The sequence below is a fragment of the Hemicordylus capensis genome, chromosome 2 (genome assembly GCF_027244095.1).
Source record: "Hemicordylus capensis ecotype Gifberg chromosome 2, rHemCap1.1.pri, whole genome shotgun sequence".
NCBI classification, from domain to species: domain Eukaryota; kingdom Metazoa; phylum Chordata; class Lepidosauria; order Squamata; family Cordylidae; genus Hemicordylus; species Hemicordylus capensis.
The window spans coordinates 276162257-276185409 of record NC_069658.1 but is presented as its reverse complement, the minus strand read 5'-3'; the positions used below and the strand labels follow the sequence as shown (position 1 = coordinate 276185409).

General features: G+C 44.6%; 1 protein-coding gene across 1 annotated transcript in view; it reads left to right on the top strand.

Annotated features, from left to right (window-relative positions):
* Positions 1-22049, top strand: part of LRIG1 (leucine rich repeats and immunoglobulin like domains 1) — a 178585-nt gene extending 156536 nt beyond the window's left edge. The window contains exons 13-19 of the mRNA XM_053295529.1: positions 7394-7714; positions 10027-10308; positions 11392-11811; positions 14155-14280; positions 14963-15109; positions 16596-16901; positions 18903-22049. Coding sequence (XP_053151504.1) covers positions 7394-7714; positions 10027-10308; positions 11392-11811; positions 14155-14280; positions 14963-15109; positions 16596-16901; positions 18903-19093 — 1793 coding nt within the window. The 3' untranslated portion in view covers positions 19094-22049. The remainder of the gene's footprint in view (positions 1-7393; positions 7715-10026; positions 10309-11391; positions 11812-14154; positions 14281-14962; positions 15110-16595; positions 16902-18902) is intronic.
* The last annotated feature ends 1104 nt before the right edge of the window (positions 22050-23153 follow it).

Below are 23153 nucleotides of genomic sequence, written 5' to 3'. Positions count from 1 at the left end.
GCTATGTCCCTGGTTTCTATAATACACTCAAGGCCCACTGATATATATATATATCTTTTTTACTGAAAACATAATTACAATGCAGCTTGTCATGACTCTTCTCCCTTGCTCACACGATGAAATGGTTTCATGCAGAATGTGGGTGGAGCTTTTGGCAGCTTTCTGCCAAAACCAGTCTAGGTTTCCCAGGATGGTAAATGAAATGAGGATCTGCTTTTAGGAGATCTTAAGAGACAGAAATTTCCCAGCACTGTGTAAAGCACAAGTCTGAAACTGAAAGTCCCAATGGTATCATTTTTCTATATACATGTGTGTGTGCACGTACACACACACACACACACACACACACACACACACACACACACAGCCCTAAATATACACACACAGTCTGAGACCTGAATACCAGTTGGACTACATTCTCCCATATAAAGGAGCATGTGTCCTAGGGTTATCTTCAGAGTCATTGACATGTGTTTCCTCTCTCTTCTCCTCCATTAGTGTTTTGAGGGTCATCACACAGGGCCTTCTCAGTAGTGGTTTTTCTGAGACTATGGAACTTGGTCACCAGAGGTTCATCTTGCTCCTTCTTCATTAGTTTTTAGACAGCAGGTGAAAATATTTTTTCCCCAGTGGGTGTTCACTAAGTTTATGTTTCAAGTACTTTTTTGTTTATTTGTTTATTTCGGCCCAAGGCCAGCATATGTTTCAAGTACTTGTGTTCAGTTGATAGAAAGTGTGTGTGTGTGTGTGTGTGTGTGTGTGTGTGTGTGTGTGTGTGTTATCATGAGTGACATCCAGACCTTCAATGGAGCAGTGTTTGGTCAGTAGATGCTCCTTCCATTCACAGAAGGAGCAGCATGCTTTAGCAAGGGGTCCTTCCACTTCCACCAAACTATTGACACCAAATTATTTAGGGTAGTGAAATCCAAAACAGATTGTGAGGAGTTCTGAAAGAATATCTCCAAACTGGGGGATTGGGCGACAAAATGGCAAAGGCGGTTCAATTTTGGCAAGTGCAAGATGATGCATGCACATTGGGATGAAAAACCCAAACTTCATGTATACGCTGATGGGATCTGAGTTGTCAGTGACTGACCAGGAGAGAGATCTTGGGGTTGTGGAGGACAGCTCGTTGAAAGTGTTGACTCAGTTTGTGGCAGCTGTGAAAAAGGCCAATTCCTTTTTCTAGGGATCATTTGGAAGGGGATTGAAAATAAAACTGCTAATATTATAATGCCCTTATACAAAACTATGGTGTGGCTACACTTGGAGTACTGCATACAATTCTGGTCACCACATCTAAAGAAGGACATTGTAGAACTGGAAAAGGTGCAGATGATCAGGGGCCAAGAGCACCTTCCTTATGAGGAAAGTCTACAACACTTGGGGCTTTTTAGATTAGAAAAAAGACAACTGCGGGGAGACATGATAGAAGTCTATAAAGTCATGCATGGTGTGGAGAAAGTGGGATAGAGAGAAATCCTTCTTCCTCTCACACAGTACTAGAACCAGGGGTCATCCCATGACATTGATTGCCAGGAAATTTAGGTCCAGCAAACAGAAGTACTTATTCACACAATGCAAAATCAACTTGTGGAATTCTCTGCCACAAGATGTGGTGACAGCCAAAAACCTGGGTGGCTTTAAGAGGGGTTTGGATAACTTCATGGAGGAGTATCAACAGCTGCTCATCGGAGGGCTATAGGCCACCTCCAGCCTCAAAGGCAGGATGCCTCTGAGTACCAGTTGCAGGGGAGTAATAGCAGGAGAGAGGGCATGTCCCCAAATCCCACCTGTAGGCTTCTAGTGGCATCTGGTGGGCCACTGTGTGAAACAGGATGCTGGACTAGATGGGCCTTGGGCTGATCCAGCAGGGCTGTTTTTATGTTCTTATGGACCTCTTAAGAACATAAGATGTTCTTATGGACACAAGGACCTCTTGCATGGGCACAACGCTCCTTCCATTCATTAAAGGTGTCTGCTCTGTTAAAGGCCTGGATGCTGACTTGTGTTTTTATTTCTGTAACCTGCTTTGTGGACTATTTGGGATCGAAACACAGGATAAAAGTAACTTAACTAAATTAAATGGATTACATGTATATCCTGCTTTTCTTCCATGGAACTCAAAGCAGAATACATAGGGCTTCTAAGTAGTTTCCCATCCAAGCACTGACCAGACCAGTGTAGCTTCAGCTTGATTGCTATGTTGTGTTTCTTCAAGCCATGAGCTGAGACTTACATAAACCAAAGGCAGCAGATAGACGAGACAATGGCCAGGAAACGGGACAGCGTGAGACTCCTGTCCAGATCAGTTTTACAAGAGCTCACACCGCTTAAATGACAGACCTGATTTTGTACAGCAAACACCAGAAGATGGAAGTGCAAACAGTGGTTATTCCTTGGGTATGTGTGCTGTGGAATGTTCCTCCTTCCTTATGCAATCACCAGTAGTAGATTGCATGAAAAGCATACAGTCTTGCTTTTTGTGAAGACGGCAACAAAACTGTGGCAGCCTTCTCTTTTAGGTTCTCTATCAAATGTAATACTTAATAAAAAATATGGTACATAAATTATGTAATCACAGATCTTGAAATGGATGGAATAATAGAGTTCAAAAAATTATCAGGTTACAAGGTAAACTAGAGAAAGTCTGAAATTTTGCCATTACATCAGACATTTCCAAAGTCATTATTAATAAGAATTTTAAATAGCAACTTGAGGAAATTTGTTATTTAGGAATTACCCCATTTAAAAGCTGATCAAATTTAATATTTTTTTTAAAAACTGAAGTTATGGTTTTGAACTAGCATATTTTCAATGTTTCTGTAGAAGAGTAGTCACGATTTAGGACCAGCTGTGGGGCAGCCAGTTGCTAAAGTTGCCATGGTATATAGAATCATTAACGTTTTCTCCCTGAATAGACCTTTTCTGAGACTTTTTAATGCTTCAGGTTCAGGGTAGGGTTATGAACCAGCATAACAAATACAGAGCAGCTGAATACACACGTGCATAACTTCTTCCTTTTTTCTTTTCTTTTTTGGTTTTCTAAAATGGAACAGTTGAGGAGTTTAGATCCACAGCCAAGTCACAGTTGCTCACATTTTCCTCCTCTTAAACAAAATGGGGCATTGTTTCTAGAAATCTTTTTCCTTTGTTCAGCTTGTTTATTGACATAGAGCTGAAGCTGTCATCATTCATGAGGCATTCATTGCTTGTTTTACATGGAGCAATAACGGCTTCACGAGGATCTACCCTACTCTTTTGAAAGCCTAATCCATCAGTCTCATTGGAGTATGTTCACGCCACACGCTGCAGTCAACTAGGCACAAATATATAGACACCTGCTATACAGGCATATCTCAGCTGCTTGGGTGATCTCATTCTTCAGCTGTGCTTGTGTTGAAAATGATTAGGAAATGTATAGGCAGTCACCCAGATGATACTGCAGTCCCACCCACCATCACAACCAGTGGTTGCAGCCACACCTTGTTTACTGCTTGAAGTTACATTCACTCTCTGTAAAAGAAAACAACAGCTACGGTTTGACTGAGTTAAGAAACAGAAAATCAGAAATAGGAGATTGTGGTTATTCCCCCCAGTGTAAAAGCTGGGGGCCTAAGCTGAACCCGCTTCAGCACTGCAGGCACTGTGTTGACATCTCTTACACCTTCAGCCCCAGAAAAGCCCATGTAGGTTGTGGCTCAGTAACACTGGTGCTTGTGGCACAGTGGCTGGGCCCTGTGGTCTCTTGGTGTTTGCTGGTGAATGGCCGCTGATGCTGCTACATGGGCAGGTCCACTTGGTGCAGGCAATCTGAGCACATACTTTCTTTATAGATGTCTAAACTTGAGAGGTGGGGGTTCAGATGGGAAACAACGCAGGCAAGATCTAACCAAAATAAACACACTTGTTACCTGTCTCAAAATATAATACATAATAATGTGTTTTGACAACAAAGAAAATGGATATGAAGAAAACACTGTTAAATCTATCGTCTCCAACTAGATAATTAAAGCCCAGTTTCAAACAAATTTATCTCTTGTATCATTTCCTCCCCTAATTTCTGTAATATGTGAGTTTTATCATAAATGCCATAAGCAGGAATTCAATGAATATTTATATACTGCGTTTCAACAAAAAGCTCCCAAAGCGGTTTACATGGATGTAGATATAAACAAAGATGGTCCCCTGTCCCCAAAGGGCTCACAATCTAAAAAAGAAATATAAGATCGACAGCAGCCACAGCCACTGGAGGGATGCTGTGCTGGGGCTGGATAGGTCCAGTGGCTCCCCCTGCCACTAAATAAAGAGAATCGCCACTTTAAAGAGGTGCCTCTCTGCTCAGACTGACACCTTAGTCAGGTTCCAATAAAAGCAGTCCTCAGATTTATGACAGAATTTTGGTTCCAGAGAACTGTATCATAAGTCACAAACATCTTAACTTGGAACCAGTTTTGGAAACAATCTTATAAATGGGGGTTTGGTTCTTGAACCAAGGCTGCATACCCTCTTTTTACCAAAACCACCCAGAGGAGTGCAGAAACCCACCTGGAAATCTATAGATTGCCTTGTTTTAGGAATGAAATTGACAGGAAACCAAAACTTGTGTCATTCTGAGGTGATATTGCCAGGTTTGTTGTTTTAGATCTAAAAAATGGAAAGTGCACCAAAAGACAGACCTCAGCTGATTCATCCAACTTGTTTCTACAGGTTTCTTGGAGTACACTTACATACATCTAAAATCTTTTCTGCAAGTATGCCTTGTGGTATAATTTTGTTCAATCCAGACAAATTGGTAAATATAGTTTAAAGAGTGCAACCTCTTCTAGCAACCTTAAAAAATTATTGGAGGCTGGGTGTATATGCCCGAGGATGAGTGAGTGGGCAAGCTGGTTCTCCATTTCTTTCAAAGCTTCTGTATCAGCCAGTGTTGTTACCGTGTGCTGTAGAGAACTGGCTTGGTTAACTGGGTAGGTCCTTGTTTGTTGAATTAATTCTCTTCCCTTATGAAGATGGAGGGGATTTTGAGGGCTGTCCAATCCATTCCCCCTTCAGCATCAAGCTTTTCCTTTAAATTTAAAATATCCTCGATGAATGCTCATCTAGCCATCTCTGATTCCTGATCAGCTAGATTCTTACAGCTAGTGCTCAAGAGATGAGGAAAGGAAGTACTTCTGTACTGCATCCTTCAATTCAGTGGTCATAATTTTGCTCTTGCTTCAGAAGCTTTGTTTAATCTTTTTTCCCCCAATGCCATTTCTTTATCAGGTATTCAGATTTATGAAAACTCTCATTGCATCCCACCTGATCTTTTTTTTATTGCTTTAAAGACACACATCTGCTTCCCTCAGGGCCAATCCAGTGATGTGGAAAGTGCATGGGATACAATCCTTTTTGGACTGTTTAGAATCAGGCTGCAGCTGGTGGTTGGTTTGTCTGTCTGTCTGTCTGAATGCTCTCCTCTTTCTTTGCACAGGGAGATTAGCACGTCAGGGCTGAACAAAAACCTTCTTGTCTGTCTTGCTAGCTTTCCATATGCAGGCTTGGCTTCTTTTTCCAGCATGCTGGAGCAACCTGCAGTCTGAGGTTCAATAGTCTGGAAAAGCAGGATCCCATGTGCTGCTTCCAAGTGTGAATTGACTCCCAGTTGTTGTTGTTGATTTCTAAATATATGCGTTCCAAGCTCTGTATTCTTTTTAAAACCTGGATGTGATTTGAAGGCAAAGTTGCCACCTGTGTTTCCCCTTTCCATTGGAACACAGGAAACTGCCATATACTGAGTCAGACCATTGGTCTATCTAGCTCAGTATTGTCTACACAGACTGGCAGTGGCTTCTCCAAGGTTGCAGGCAGGAATCTCTCTCAGCCCTATCTTGGAGATGCCAGGGAGGGAACTTGTAACCTTCTGCTCTTCCCAGAGCGGCTCCATCCCCTGAGGGGAATATCTTACAGTGCTCACACTTCTAGTCTCCCATTCATATGCAACCAGGGCAGACCCTGCTTAGCTATGGGGACAAGTCATGCTTGCTACCACAAGACCAGCTCTCCTCTCCTCATAGCCATTGCTATGGCTGTGCTTTTGGGGGCAGAGGCGGGGGGGGGGAATGTTAGCCTTGAAATCAGAGATACCTTTCGTGTGACTCATAGATGGAGCAGCTTGGAACCTGGCTAAACCAAGCAGTCTTCGGTGTCAGGCCCCATGAGCCCAGGCCTTTGCTTTGGAAGGGTGACAAACAGATGCATCTGCTGTTCCTCGGATGTCTTTGTGCCAGGATGCTATCCCGCCTGTCAGCACTTGTCATGGGTGAAGTTAATTGCAACAGTTGCTGTAACTCTTAACAAATTAACAATGTCAGTGTGTGGTAGCAGCACTCTGAGAGCATCTCAGAGGCCAGCTGACGTGAGAAGATGGAAGCCGGGTGGTGCATATAGTGGCACATTTTTTTCTGTACACTTTGGAATTTTTTCTGCACTAAAAATATATTAGCCCAATAGATAGCACCAGAAGACTTTTCATAAGTCTCCCAAATGAGTTATGGCTATCATTTTTGCTGCATACATTTAGTGCTGCTTATCCAAGTTATCCACTGATATATATCCCAGCATTTGCAACCAGCAAATACGTTTTTTGAATTTCTTCTGGTATTTTGCATGCTAGCTACTGCAATACAACTTCATTTATGCCGATAACACTGGGCAATGGGAACAGGCAAAAAACATGCATCCCAGGTCTGACTCTCATGTCCTGAGGGCTGACCCTCTCCACTTGCATCCCACCATCACTGCCAACCACAGTGGAGCACCAGCAACCATGTGAGGAGGCCTCGGAGCTTTGTGGAACTGCTGCAGAGGCTAGCCGGGGATGCTTTGTGAAGGTGACACGAGCACCATGAGGGCCTGGATGTCTCAGAAGATGCCAGGGCTCTCATGGGCACCCGTGCCACTTGCTCCACACTATTTAGGGTGGAAGGGAGGCTGCCAAGGGCAGCTCTTGCCTTTTGCCCACCATTGTAGGAGCGGAACTGGGTGGTGTAAAGACCTTCACTGCCTGGGGCAGAAGCAGGGGGGGTGGCCCTTGGAGGCTAGTCTTGGGGCAAAGCACACACACGTGCATAAACAGAAGTGCCATTTAATCTAGAGTTACAGTAAAGTGTCACTGCATGAGGGAAACGGTGAAGGTGGACAGTTATGGTTCATATTTGTGGAGGGAGTGTTCTATTGCATTTGAACTAGAGAGAGAGAGAGAGAGAGAGAGAGAGAGACTGGGTGAAGCACAGATCTGTCCTTACTCTGGTCAATGGAAAAAAGCTCACTCTGACATCTCTTGGTGAGTTTTGAGCACCTGTGGCCACTGTGCCTTTTTAAAGGGAAAATACTTTGATCTCTTTTTCAGAGGATTTCCCCAAGCCCCAGATTATTGTTGAGCCAGAAACGACGATGGCCGTCCTTGGCAAGAACATCCGCTTCACTTGCTCTGCTGCCAGCAGCAGCAGCTCCCCCATGACCTTTGCCTGGAAGAAGGACAATGAAATCCTGCACCATGCGGAGATGGAGAACTTTGCTCACGTCCGGGCCAGAGATGGGGTGGTGATAGAGTACACCACCATCCTGCACCTGCGCCATGTCACTTTTGACCACGAGGGACGCTACCAGTGCATCATCACCAACCATTTTGGCTCTTCCTACTCTCTCAAAGCTCAGCTTACTGTGAATGGTGAGTGAGAAGGAGGCCGTCATAGCCAGAGCTGAAACTAACCTGCATTAGGGAAACCCACATTTCCACACCTCTGTTCTTAAAAAATGCATGCTATTTAGGGTGCTAACCCCATAATGGTTAGCACTAAAAATGCGAATGCAATAATGGGTGTCAATTTTAAGACACAGCAACAAATGGAGGAAAAATCTAAAATGCAGAAAGCAGGCCTGTCTGGGTATAAATGGAAGAGGAAGAGGTCAGGCTCAGAACACACTGGGATACTTCCATGAGTTTGTGCCATGTTCAATTTCTTTTTCCTTTTTGTTTCATTTCGTTAATGGTGCAGCTCTCCAGGGTTACTTGGTTAATGTTAAAACTTAACTTTTGGAGGTCCGCCATTTTATTATTCCTTTCACTTTCACAGGAGAAGCAGCACTTGAGGAGCTGACTGACTGACTTCTTTTGTCAGTCACTCTGGGGCATTTTGCCCTAAAGGCAGGTTAAAAAATAGGAGACAACCAAATAGCAGAAGGGAGTAGTAGAGTGGATAGTATTACTTCAGACTGCAGGCAGAGAGCACCATTTTAAAATGCTCCTCCACATTAAAAGAAAATCCCTGACAGAAGAAAACTAGCACAGCAAGAAGAAAGGTACAGGCCTAGCCCTTTCCCTGCTGTATTGGTTTCCTAATTACAGGGAAGCTTTCTATACAAATAAGGATTCAGATATGTTCCTCCCACATCAGGATTCTACCACCTTATTTTGCTGCCTCTGTAGATACAACCCGATACAACCTACAATTCAAATTTTGATACCCACATTTGAAAGGTGACAGAGAGTTGCAACTTGGTTGTCAAATCTCAAGATGGACAAGTCTTTTAAAAAGCCTTAAGTCTGCAGGATTAAAATTAAAGAAATTGATTGTATTTCAGTTTCCCCCCCAGAATTCTACTCCTGTTCTAATTTATAGATTTTTGCATAGGGGGAAATTGGCCCATTTTATAAACTGAGAGCAATATGGCATGCACTTGTCCTTCATTGTTGCTGAATGGAACTGATCACTTCAATGATGTCAGATTCAATGCTTTCGTGGAATCAAAGTTGATCCTGTTGATCGTTAGAATGCAAAATGATGCTTTGGGCGTGTGCTCAGCTGTGCATGAGATATCTCTAATACATGTAATTGGTTTTGTTAATGTTCTATTTAGTTACACTTCTAGCTTTTCTCCATAATTTTGAACACAATTTATGTGTGTTCACAATTTATGTGTTCATAATTATGAACACATAATTTTGAACATAATTTTGATTGTGCCTGAACATGCAGATCAGGGCAAAGAATGCCAGAGCGAGGGATGCAGGCTCCCTTGTGTCCGAGCAGCCTTGCAAACCATGGAGGCTGTCCACGTGCGCAGCCTAGCCCAGGCTAGGGCAGCCCGGCCTGGGCTAGGCTGCACGTGTGCTCGATCCTGGCGCTGCCCCCACGCCTAGCTCCGCTTTGAACCCAGTCCGTGGTGCAGCCCACCCTAGGATGCGGGAGTTGGGGAGAGTCCTCCCACTCCTGGCTACAGCCCTTGCTGTGCCCGGTGCTCAGACAGCTGCTGCTCATCTGCCAGGGAAGCCAGGCGAGTTCCTGCCTTGCCAGAAGCGGCCGTGAGGTCATGTGGAAGATCTCATGGCGTTTCCTTAATACAGCTAGGATGTTGCACTCATGCGTCAACAAAGGAGAATGCCGCAGAACTGGTAGAAAGACCTGGGTGTGGCTGGGGAGCAGGATGAGGGAGTAGCACGATCCTGTCCAAGGGCTTACCGCTCCCTTGTCTTGGTACAAGACTGTGATGGCAGAGTAGGGCCATTAACTCCAGAGTATCAGTGCCAAGTGCAAAGCAGGCCATAGCTAGGAATGGGAGACTAAACGGCTTGCACCCGCGAAGCTGCCAGTTTAGCAGCTTGTCCTTTAGTCAGTCAGAAACATCAGGTGGCCAGGTGTTCCAGTTGCCTTGAGGGTGTGCCTTTCCCCCTCATTACTAATTCCAGGCTTCCCAAAGTCTGTCCCACAGTTTCTGAAATCCTATTACATGCCCAGTTTCACTAGTTTTATAAAACCACTTCAGGTGGTTTTACAACCTGGGGTTACTTGAATAAGTTGAGTAACCAAATAAAACATGCCAGGCAGATACACACTAAGTGTGTTGCCCTGCAGATCCTTGAAAGAAATGATCATGTGGATACCTGCAGTATCCCCATAAGATTGTAGACTTCTTTGATCCTTGCATCTACGGCCAGTGCTCTTCAGGAATCATGGTTTCCATTCTCACTCTCCTTCACAGTGTTGCCTTCATTCATCAAAACCCCCCATGACATTGCGGCCCGGACAGGGACAACAGCCCGGTTGGAGTGTGCGGCCGGTGGACACCCCACCCCACAAATTGCATGGCAGAAAGATGGAGGCACTGATTTCCCCGCAGCCCGTGAGCGTCGGATGCATGTCATGCCTGATGATGATGTCTTCTTCATTACGGACGTGAAGATAGAGGACATGGGCATTTACAGCTGCACTGCCCAGAACTCTGCTGGCTCTGTGTCTGCAAATGCTACCCTGACTGTGCTAGGTGAGGAAACTTGCTTCCTTGGGAAGGGCATGGTGGGGGGTGCTCTGCAAGTACCTTAGTTTATATATCGCTTCTTGGAAGGGCAAAAGAACGGGACCTGTGAGGTGCTATCGCCAGACATCTATGACCAATGTATGGAAGTTCTAGCATTCCTCTTTTTTCGTCAGAGCAATCCCTTAGTTCTCGTTAGGATGCAGGGCAGAGGAAAATACTGCAGTCTCCCCCAGCCCCAAAATAGCAGCATCTCACTCCTCCCAGGGATTGGGGAAGCCTGTAGTGGTGGGCCACAAGATGTAATGGGAAGCCCCAGCTTTCTGAACTTCTGCAGTGCCTTCAGTTTATTTAATAGTATGTTGCAGAGTCAGTTGGGTCTTGAGTTAATTCTGGATGGGTGAGTAAAATGCAATGATAATTGGCTGTTCTGGGAAACTAAGATGGGGACAAGGGTGTGTGGGGTGGAGAGTTGAACTTTTGAACAGGGTTGGCAAAAAACAAGTTTAGGGATTCTTGGAACATAGGATCTTGGAAACCTATACCATCATACACAGCAAGTCTAGACGTTGCAGTGAATCTTTATATTCCATATAGAAGAAAAACACAGAGTAATAATACTTACTACAACCAGGAACTATTGATCCTTCTCACCATATATTATCCTTAATTGATAGAATTGATAGAATTGTAACCTGTCTATTTGAACAAGTCTGCTTAGCTGTTACATAGTTTTTGTTGGCATTCTGGCTTCTTTGAATCTCTGTTTGAGCAAATCACCAATTTTAGAGTTTCATGCATTTAAACAAACACCCAAACACAAACACACACCCCTGTAAATGGAAATTCCTTTGGGAGCAGAGGAAACCCTTCCTCTTCAACAAGAAGCGAGCTGTAGGAGCTACGTGAGCTAAACATGGAATACGAGGGTAGGCAGAGCACACTACAGAACTAGGTATTGTGGAGAACCCCCTGTTGCCCGTAGCCTGAATTTCATAAATTTGGTGGCTGTGACATTAAAAAAAACAAGAACCATAGCAAGCAAAATCATACCATTTCTGTAGGCTAACGTCTCTCTCCGCATCCTTGCAGAGACACCGAGCTTGATTCATCCACTGGAAGATCGCATTGTATCTGTTGGGGAAACTGTGGTCTTGCAGTGCAAAGCGACTGGAAGTCCACCTCCCCGTATTACTTGGCTAAAAGGTGACCAGTCTCTGACAGTTACCGAGAGGCAGCATTTCACCCCTGGCAACCAGCTGCTGATTGTCCGGAATGTCATGATGGAAGATGCTGGGAGATACACTTGTGAAATATCAAACATTGTTGGAACAGAGCGGGCGCACAGCCAGGTTAGCGTGTTGCCGTCACTTGGCTGCCGGAAAGACGGAACCACAGTTGGGATCATCACCATTGCTGTTGTGTGCAGCATCGTTTTGACTTCTCTGGTTTGGGTGTGCATAATATATCAAACCAGAAAGAAGAGTGAAGAATACAGTGTCACCAACACAGGTAGGCCCCAGTTCTGGAGGGATTCTTTTCTGAAGCCCCACTGTGTGGTGCTACTGCAGTATTTGTGGCTTTAAAAAACAGGTTGACTCAATTGAACCATATTTTTTCCACAAATCTGTCAGGCAGCAGCTGAAGCCACTAAATGTCCCAAGTGGCGTTGTTAGCTGTTTGCATGGTTTATTGACATGTTATTTTCCCATCCCCACTTCCTGCTCTTCAGGAATTTGCACATCCTGTCCATGGTCCTTCATACTACCAACTTACTGACGTTTTGATGAGGTTTGGGTAAACAACCCATATTTACCTTACCTCTCTTGGTACCTCACCTTCTTTCTGTCTGAGAGAGAGAGAGCGAGAGCGAGTTTGTGTGTCATCTGCGTAACAACAAAAAATTCGGATTCAAAGCCTTTTGAGTAGCGAGGAACACAATGCACATGCATTTTGTAGATTGTGCAAATAATGCAAGTTAAGGAGTTTAGCCCCTATTGGCCTTTTTTATGTCAGTATTTTTGCTGCTTAGATGCAACTAGGAAGAATCTAGATGCAACTTCAAGAGTCTGAATTACAGAGGGTGCACATTTTTAGAAGAGTGGCTGACATGATGCCCTGGGACAGTGGGGGAAGCCGTGGCAGTGCTGCTTGCACGACTGCCTCTTCTGAAGAGCAACGGGGCTGCCTTCTTACTCCACACACAGCAGCCCCCAGGGCACAGCATGATGGCTGCAGAACGCTATGCAGCCTGTCAGCCAGGGTTGTTTCACTTTCAAATGGAGCCGGTAGAATCTTGCTGATCACAGTAATAAAACTTCTGCTAGGACGAAATAATGTATGAATCCCACGTGAAATATGATGCCCACTTAAGAAGGCATCCTTGACACTTCTTGCTTCTTGGCGTATTCAATGCCCACCCCAAGCTCTGTTTTTATGGCCTGTAATTGGGTTAGCAGGTAAAGAGGAAAGCTGCTTCATGCTGCCATCTGAGTTAATGCAGTGGGAGTCACTCGGGGGCCTTATGATCCTACTTTATGTATGTAGACCAGGACTGCACAGCTTTGGCCCTCCAGTTGTTTTTGAACTACAACTTCCACAGTGGCCAATAGTCAGGGATTATGGGAGTTGTTGGCCAGCATCTGCAGAAGGGCTGAAATTGTCTAGACTGACGGTGCTGAAGATTCCTGGCAGCCCTGCTCTTTCAACTGCTCCCTCCCTGGAGTCCACAGTTGTGTTCTGCTGGTCAGTGCAGCTCCCAGACATTGTGAAGTTTATTTTGCTTTGTTTCTGAGAAGGTTTAAAAAAAAAAATGGGCGGGGGAGGGGGTGGCGTGCTTGGTGGGTGCTCCTTGTTAACTGCAAATAACAAATAGAATGTTTTCATGGTTGAAAGAGCAAAAACATTAATGTAGGAGTAATTTCTACATTGAAGCCTGTTGAAGCTGGGTCTAATTCAGCCTGTAGTAACTGCACAAGCTGTGCCATACTCTGTGCATTTCTCTGGTTCCAGTGCCAATCTTGCACCATGAACTATATTAAGAATTGGTGGGTCACCTCAGTTTGGTGCTGCAGGGAAATGCTTGACTAAGAAGCAGAAGGTTGCTGGTTCAAATCCCCGCTGGTACTTTATTGGTCAGCAGTGATATAGGAAGATGCTGAAAGGCATCATCTCACACTGCATGGGAGGAGGCAATGGTAAACCCCTCCTGTATTCTATCAAAGAAAACCACAGGGCTCTGTCGGCGCCAGGAGTCGAAATTGACTTGACAGCACACTTCACCTTACTTTCAGTTATTTTTATAATTTGACATGTCCAACCCATTGGAGAGCCTTCACCTTAGCTCATTATACTGTTTTCCCATCAGCTTGGTTGGAGGGGAGATATAAAAATATAGCCTGTCACCTGTACAAGTGTTCTTGTGGATCAGACGAAGTTGAAAATTTGGCTCATATTTTACTTCATTGTAAAGTTTATAGCACTCCACAAAACAAATGGATTTTACCCCTTGTAGAGAACTTACAGGGAAGACCAATGGACTTTTATGTAACCTATCTTCTTGCAGACAAGACGGTATTTGTTACCTCTTGTGTCGCTAAATTGTGTGCCATTGCATATAAGATTCGTCAAGCAATGGCAAAGGCTCCCCCTATCAGTTAGGTAAGGATATGCCCCTGATTGGGGTAAACTACCTAAATGTAACTGTGATATCTGACAGACTGTATCAACCGCATTGAACATTAACTTTGCAATCTAATACTAAAATCGGATCAAGAGCTATAATAAAGATATTGATATTGAATCTTGCAGCATGGCCTGGTCCTTCACCTTTGCCTCCTTTCCTTTTCTTTTCAGATGAGACCATTGTGCCACCGGATGTGCCAAGCTATTTGTCTTCCCAAGGGACAATTTCGGACAGACAAGAAGCAGTGGTCAGAATAGAAAATGGCCAGCAGCCGAATGGGCACATACAGAGGAATGGTATGCCTTGAACAGATAACAGATGAAAGCGTTGTGCCACTTCAGACTGAAGAGTAGATTTTTAAAAATGCTCCCACACATCCTCCTAGCACCTTCAGAACTAGCACATATCAAGGATAGGGAATTCTTTTTAAATTATTTTTTCTCTACATGGTGCTAGTTTTCTACATATAGGAGATTTTTAGGTGGAAGATGGTATTTACAGTGAAATACTTCAATCTGAAGTGGTGCCGAGGATTTGACAATGTAATTTTGCTGAATATCTAGATCAGCATCAAGATTAGGTAACCAAACCATAACTTCTTGAGCAGATGTCACCTGGCTATACTTGTGTTGTGTGTAATCTGCATAACAAAAAATTCCCAAATTAAAAGCATTTTGAGTAGTGAGGCACACAACGTTCATACATTTTGTACATTGTGCAAATAATGTAAGTTAAGGAGTTTGGCACCCATTTATCTTTTTAATTTCACTATTTTTGCTTCCTAGATGCAACAGTATGTTCACTTCATTTAAAAATATGAACTACAGAGGATGCTCATTTTTAGAACAGTGGCTGACATGATGCCCAGTGACAATGTGAATACCTGGCTTTACTTTTCCATAAGTTGAGCATTTCATCTAGTATCTCCCTTATCCTCAGAAACTTGCAACATATAACCAATTTGTCATTCTGTTGCAGGCACTTGCCGGACCGATTCAGGGAGGGGGGCAGAGATGGATGCTCACCCCATTGTTTATCGACAGCCAAAGCTCTGCTTAGGATATAATAAAGAAGCATGGAAAGGAGAGGATCTAGCTGACAGGATGCTTGTTGCAGACAAGACAGGTACATTGTCTTCATTGGGAGAAATTAATTTTTTTAAAATCCCTGAGAGAATTGTGACCCAGAATGCTGCAATTGTGTTGGGCCAGGGTGGTCAACTTCTGGATTGCATAAAGCTCTTGGAGCAATCTGAAAGTTTGCAATTGACAGCAATGCACAGTTGGTTTGATGAAAGGTTGTATCAACCTGCACTTTATATACTGAGAGGTGCAACCCAACTAGTGCTCGGCTAGTGCAAAGCTCCTGCCTGTCTCCGCCTGTTTTCTTGAAGCTCCACCTCCCTCTGCAGCTGCTGTTGCCACATCTCACATTTGTTGCAAAGGGTCCCTCAACTTGGGTATGGCTTTTCTAGTGACTGTGGAGGTTGTAGTCTGGAGGAAGAGACAGGCAACATAATTTTCATTCACACGAGCACAAGCACTGCTCTGCATGCTGCTGGCCTTGGTTGAACTGCAGGCCAGTAACAAAATTAAACTTTGACTTTGACATACAAGAGAGAGGAATTTGATGTTTGGCAGAATCTCGTTTACAAATATCCCCCTCCCATTGGCAAGTTCACATCGGGAATCCCATCTGGGGGTTAAGCAGCTGGAAGGGGGAATTACAGAGGAAGGGCGAAGTGCGTGCGTGCACACACACACACCAACTTCTCTGCTTCAAATCACGCTCCATTGACTTCTTTGCAACTCTTCAGCAGAGGATCTAAACTCCATCTTTGCTGGACCTGGCTCTCTACTCTGAGGGCTGTGTACATTCTGTTTAAAAACCAAACAATGCAGTAAAGTAATTCAACTTCTACAAGCCAAAAAATGTGAGTTCTGTAACCTGCACACCTTTATGCAAATTATTCTACTTTTGCTCAGAGTAAGTGGCTATACAGTGTGCTGCTGTAGATACTCAACCATCACTCTGGCTTTTGAGATTGTACTAGGCATTGATCACAAGCATTATTATAGTACTAACTGACGTGGTGCAGAGCATCTGTGCCCCTAGTTCTCCATGTCACTCCCCACCTTCAGCCCCATTTCATTCTCCCTCCAGCCCCAGTTCGTGTGCCGTCCCCCCATTTGTTCCCCCTCGGCAGCCAGCCTTCTCCTCCCCGCCCAGTGGCCAGCCTGGCCTCTAGTTTGCTGCCATCACCATCTTCTTCCCCACCCACCTCCCCTGCTGTTTCCCCTCCAGTCTTCGCCACTGCCCCCCCACTTCGCCTGCCCACCTGCTGCTGCCATTTTCTCCCCCCCCGCCCCCGTTCATCCCCCCACCCGCCGGCTGTGCCGCCACTCGTTGATGTTTGGTTTCCTCACTGGCCAACCAGCCGGCCAGCTGCTGCCACCATTTCCCCCCCTCCTTGCCATCCCGTTGCTATCCCGAACTCTTGCGAGAGCTGCCATGCGTGGGATTAGTGACAGGTACACCTAGGAGAAATAGATATAAAGAAGATATATTTTGAGCCCTAACTACTAGAACCTTCTTGCCTGTCTCTTTAAAGGGTACGGTTTGCCTGTTGTATGCACCGAATGCAGCGGGAGCACGGAGAGCAGGAACGTCACCATTTACCCCAACAATCCAGATTATTGCCCTCCGGCTGCAGAGGCTGCAGTGCCCCCGAATGCATGCACCAGCAACGAAACCAGCAGGCCTGACAGCACACCATCCACTCCCTGCCAAAGTCCTCCAATGTGCAACGGGAGCATGAGCAACTGGAAAGCAGATGGCAGCGGTGGCATCTACCCCAGCAATCATGATAGGATGCCAGCTGTTAGTGCTAGCAAGCCACTTCAAGTGGAGAGCAAAGGTGCGTGTGTAGTTTAAAAAAATCTTTTTTAGGCATACCTCCAACACGAGACTTCCAAGTTGCAGGAGTCCTCTCATGAGTCACTCCTAGGTGTCAAGTTATAACATGGAAAAAGGTTGAGCATGCATTTGCAAGGCAGACAGAGGCACTGAGGGCTACTTTCACCCCAGCCCATACAATTCCTGCAAGTGATTCTTGCAGAGTTGCTTTCCTACATACGGTGATCTGGAGGCACACAGGTTGGCTGGAAACCAACCATGTGGTTCCCAGCCACATGTGGGCAGCATGTGTTTGCCCACAGTACAGTTCTGCAAAGCATCCCACAGAAACTGTCATGTGGCTGGAAAATATATCATGAATGGCTGATCTACTCAGTAGCATCCCATGTGCATTTTAACACAACATGTGCACAGTTGCACAGGAACGCTGTTGACAAATGCCAGGATTGCACAAACACAGTCGCATGATGGTAAGGCCATTGGAAATCATGGCCATACCATCCCAGAGTTGTATGGGTGCAGTTCTGACATGTGTTGAACTGTGTGCCCATTCTGTTAAAACGCTCGTGGAATGCTGCACAGCATGCCAACCTATGTGTCTAAAATATGTGTTACAAAAAACCTCTCGTGAAACTAGGAAGGACTAGCTTTGGGGGGAATCACTGGGCACTTTTACTCGGGAGAGCTCCTCATTGTTGGGATGTATTGTGTGAGGTGGCACCACTGTTGGAGACAGGGCTGTCCTTCGGGCAGAGCAAGCAGGGCAACTGCCCCAGGCCCCGCTCTTTTAACCCCCATTAAAATTAACTGGAAAGGGCGCCACACTGGCTGATTTGCCCCAAGCTCTTCACCCCAACAGAGCTCTCTAGGTCCTGGGTGGGGAGGCACAGAAGATCAGTGTGTACAAATTCAGAATATGCCAGGAGAATCTGGGGTGCCCTGATAAGGCTTGTTGCTTAACTGGGCATATGAAACTGCCTTATGCAGAGTTAGAGCCCTGCTTTATTTAGCACAGTGTTGTGTCTGCAGTGATTGGTGGCAGCAGCTTCCTAGGGTTTCAGCAAAGTTTTCCCCCAGGGATTGAATCTGGAACCTTCTGCATACCAAACAGGTGCTTTGCCACTGAGCTGCAGCCCCTCCCCTGCACTTGCATTATTACACAAAACTCAAGTGAGAGGCAAGATAATAATGGCGGTTCTCAGTGTGTAGTCATGTGAATGTCTGGTCCCCAGCAGCTGCTTAGCCCCTGCCCAAATCTCGGTTGCCAAACATGGATGAACGTGCTCTTTAGTTATTGTTGAACATAAGAGCCCAGCTGGATCTAGTCCAGCATCCTTTCCCCCCTCACTGGCCACCCAATACCTCCAAGAAACCCCAGCAGCAGGACCTGTAGGCAATAGCCCTCTCCATTTATCCAATGGCATCCTACCTTGCAGGGGCGTAGCAAGGTTGGAGTGGGCCTAGAGACAAGATTTTAAAATGCCCCACCCCTCACTGAAGCTCAGCTCATGAAGTAAAGAAATCTTAAATGAGGCTGAATAGTGGTAACAAAAAAGTTTTGTAAGTTGTGGACGATGCAAGTCATTTAATGGTACTAGAGAAAGACATGCTGTTCTGGTTGGTAACTCCAGATCATCACACTCACATACATTTCGGAGGATTTATACAACTGAATGAAGTCCAGGTGGGTGCGCAGCTGGGGGAGTCAGTCATGTGACTTGTCTCGGGGGGGGGACAACTATCTCCCCTTGCCCTATTATAGTTATGCTCCTGCTACCTTGGAACATGAAGTTTTCATATATCCAGCATGACTAATAGCCATTGATAGATCTATTCTTCATGGATTTGTCTAATTCTCTTTTAAAACATCTGAGGCCAGTTAGGTCCAAACAGAATCCTTTGACCTGACTGGAAAGAGAGAGCTGATGACAAAGTTTAGAAAACTTCTGTTCTCGGTGACTTTTGTTTCCCATTCCTAAACATTTGTGTTGTTTTTGTACAGGTTCCTCACCACTTTTAGCCAAGTCCTCTGAGCCTTATGGCATTGTACTGCCTTCTGAAGGTTCATTGACGTACCTAAAAGGACCAGCTGACATTACACAGACATTACCAGAACTGGAAGCTAAACAAACGCTTCTCTCCAATGGACACTTACCAAGGTCACATGACTCCTTTCATGAATTAATGTGCTGAAGATCACATTGGACTGAGGAATCTTGCTGTGTGCAAATCAAGCAGAACGTCCTTTGTGTCTACAGATTTCTTTGCACAGAATGATCTAGGCTACTTCTACCTCAAGTTCTGAACTGACAGCCTCTCAAAGAAAACAAAATGAGGTACAAGCAAGCTTGTGTTGGGGAACCAAGTCCTCTCCAAGCAGTGCCCACCTGTACATAGTTTTGAAACTTCCATGAGAAGTATCAGTTGCTCACATGTTGGCTTGCATACAAAGCACAGAAATGCAAAAGATTCTTGTGTAAAGTGAAAAAAGTATTTGATAACAAATTTGTACATAAGAGTTTTCATATATACAAATCTATCTATATTATATATCTTCTAACAGAGGTTATTTTATTCCTTGGTGCATGGTTAAACTGAGTGAAATAATACAATGTTAACAACATGCATTGTTTTCTCACTATAAGGCTGCTGTTCAGCTCCTGCCCCGCAAAGTAACCCTTCTGGTGCCTTAGTTGGAGCTCCAAGGACAGGCCCATACACTTTTCATGGAGCAGACCATGAAAAGTTCCCTTTCTATAGCAAGTCATGAATTGGCGGCTGGTTGAAATATACCCTCAGAAATGTTGCACTTAAAAGTTGAAGCCAAGATCTTCTCTTGGTTCAACATGGTTGGGCAGAGACTATACAAAATGCCCCAGGATTATCTCATACTTGCAATAGAGCAGACGTTGTTAAGATGTGCTGTGGTGCAGTTCCCCTTCATGCAGTTGGGCTTGCACTGGAGAATTGGGGGTGTGGGGGATCTGGTAATCGCACATGCTATTAAAATATTTCAGTAGTGGTGCTTTAAACAACCGATCTGTTTATTTGCATACAAACATTCAAATCTGTTTGACTAAATGTAGATGCACGCTACCCTGTGCAGGATCGCAACTTGTTCTATGTTGAGTGATCCTTCCCCTAGCAATGATTTGTGCATCCCAGTGGAACAGCATTGAACTCTCATGAACACCTCAGAAACAGCAAAAAGAAGACGGGTACTGATTTGTGGACTGTGTGTTGCTCTGCAATTTGTCTGGTGCAAATCCCTTTATATTTTCCTTGTGACATCTGTGATAAAGCATCTTAGTACTATCCATGGAGATCTCCAAAGCTGTTACTTCCTGCAGTAATCTGACTCACCAAAAAAAATCCATTTGCACACAGAGGCCCAAGATTCTGTCTCTTGGCCAGTCTTTTCTTTCTCTGGCACTTCTCGCTTGGAAGCCAGCATCCTGGTTGGTTATTCTTTCTGATTTAAAGTAACTTCTTCAAATTGTATACAGTCTTAGCTTTTAAGCTCCTGTAAGAGTATTTTTTGTGTTTTTAAACAAAATTCAAAGATGTAACCACAGTAGGCTACTGTTTTTATTTTATTTTAATACTGGTTTGAGAGCTATCACCTCAAGCATGTTAAAAAAGTAAGCAAGCAAACAGCCAATGTGAACAGATGCAGGAACAATTGTTTTACTTAACGAGCATGTTTTTATTTATAGAAGTGCTGCTGCTTTTCTTGCTGTTTGTACCTGTGTAATGAAAATTTCATTTCCCCCCAGCTGTAATCCAGGCTCTGCTAAAACAGGGCTGCTGAGCTTAAATTATGACTGGGGTTATGAGGGATGGCAGTTTGTGTGCTCTGTTTTTCTCTTAGCCATGACTAAAGGCCAGTTTCAGAAGGAGCAAAGCTGAGGGGGAAAGCTCCATTTAGGCCAGTAGAGTAGATGGTCAATTAAGGATTCAGGCTAGTAGGATGTCTTCAGGCCCTACCTGTGAGGCCCAATTCTATGGGATGACACACACAAGTGGTCTTAAACTAGCTCTAAAGCCAACCATCTTGTTTAGATTTTTCTGTACTAAATGTGGTGTTTGTTAAATATGTCCTTGCACCAATTTTTCTCCCAACACCTCTCCCCATATTAGAAAATGGCCTCATGAAACAGCATCATAATACTAACTTAACACAAGGTTTCCCCTCACTTCCTAAGGTACGTTCTCCCCAACATCAGTGCCTTCCACTGCAGCTGCATAGGAAACAACCACCATTTGCGGCCTGCTAGCTATAGGTATTTTACCCCGTGTGTGCGCGTGCATGCAGGCATGCGTATTGGGAGGAAGGGGGCTTTCCTCTAATGGGAATGCTGGTAAAACACACCTTCTCCCTTAATACTTGTAAGTACTGTAAAGAGCTGGCCATTCTGCAACCCTATTAAAAGAGCCCCATTCCCACTCAAATCACTGAAGCCAGCATAGACTTGTCAAGCCAGGACTTTAAGCCAGGGGTAGGGGGAAAGGATACAACAATAAAGCCCAAGGCAAGTATTGCCATCTGCTTGTTGCCTGAAGCTGGCCTTTATTAAGCAATGCATAATTTAGCCAGCTACCTGTCTCTATCACTTCCTAACAGTAGACACACTTGCACTTTGTGGTAGGTGGCTAATTATGTAAAGTGCCAACTTGTCGCTATTCAGTGATTTTTTTTGATTTTTTTTAAGAGTGGCCAATAGGAAAAAGAAAAGAAAACCCCCAAGAGTGCATATTTCCCCTTGATTGTAAAGGAAGCGATATGTTTTCTGAGGAGGCAAACTAGTAAAAGGTTAGGTTTATGGGATATACACACAGAAAGGCATAGGAAATAAGTATCATCATCGGAAATGCTAAGCACACTTGCCATGTTAACGTTTTGAAAGATAATGTATTTTTGGATACGGTTAACTGATTAGGTAATGTTGTTACTTCCACTAAATATGTGAATCTGCTGCTTCTGCGAGGCAATGTGAAAGAGGAAGTATTACTTTTGTGTACAAAGTTATTTATTTATTAGAAATTTTTGGTACAATGTTGTACATTGAGATGTACATTGTAAAGAATATTGGAAGTGTCTAACAAATGGCATTGAAGTGTCTTTAATAAAGGTTCATTTATAATATCACTGAGTTTTGTCTGGATTCAGATCTGTTCTGCCTTATTTGAGAAAACAAGATTCTACAGGGGGAATTCCTCAAATACGGTAATCCCCCTTAATATCATTGCCACACAAACTTTTAGGAGGCATGGAGAGACATTCTCTCTGCCTGCGCCATGAAGTATTGATTTCTCTACCACCATTCCTTCAAGCTCCTTGGGCTGACCTGTCCAAAGCAGCCCAAGGATCTGGCTGTGTGCCGTTTCCACACCAACAGCAGGGCTGGCCTGCAGCTCAGATGATGTTAAAGCATACGAAAGGTCTCTCTCTTTCCCATTCACTCCCTGAGAGTCCCAGCACCTAGTCAAAGTCTTTTATATACTTGACTGCCTTAAGACTTGATGGTTCCTTCACTTTGCTTGCAATTCGGGGTTTGGTCTCATCATCACTTCAGGATCTGGGGGCTCTTGAAAAGTGTGCCTGTCTTGGCTTCCAGCCTATGACAGACTCCTCCTGTGCATCAGTTCTCTAACACTTCCCTCTCAATACAGGGACACTGGAGGATCTTCCTTTAAAAGGAAAGGCTAATGTACAGGAAGGGTGGTTTAGTGCAGGAAAACACTTCTGAGGAGGGGGATGGATAGTCTAGAAAAAATTAATAAAATAAATAATAAATAATCGACATGGTATCCTTCTGGGCTGCCTCTCAAGTATGGGAATCGGAGGCACTGCGTTGCAGTGGTTCTGGTCCTTTCTTGGGGGGAGGGTCCAGAAGGTGGTGCTGGGGGACTACTGCTCGGCCCCGTGGCCGTTGGCCTGTGGGGTCCCGCAGGGATCGGTCTTGTCCCCCATGCTGTTTAACATCTACATGAAGCCACTGGGAGAGGGAGTGAGTTGTCAGCAATATGCGGATGACAGTCAGCTCTATCTCTCCTTGTCATCTGATCCTAGGGAGGCGGTGGATGTCCTGAATCGGGGGCTGGAGGCTGTGATGGGTTGGATGTGGGCTAATAAACTGAGATTGAATCCGGATAAGATGGAGGTACTGTTGGTCAGTAGGAGAGCCAATTGGGATGAGGAGATTTTACCGGTTCTGGATGGGGTTGCACTCCCCTTGAAGGAGGAAGTACG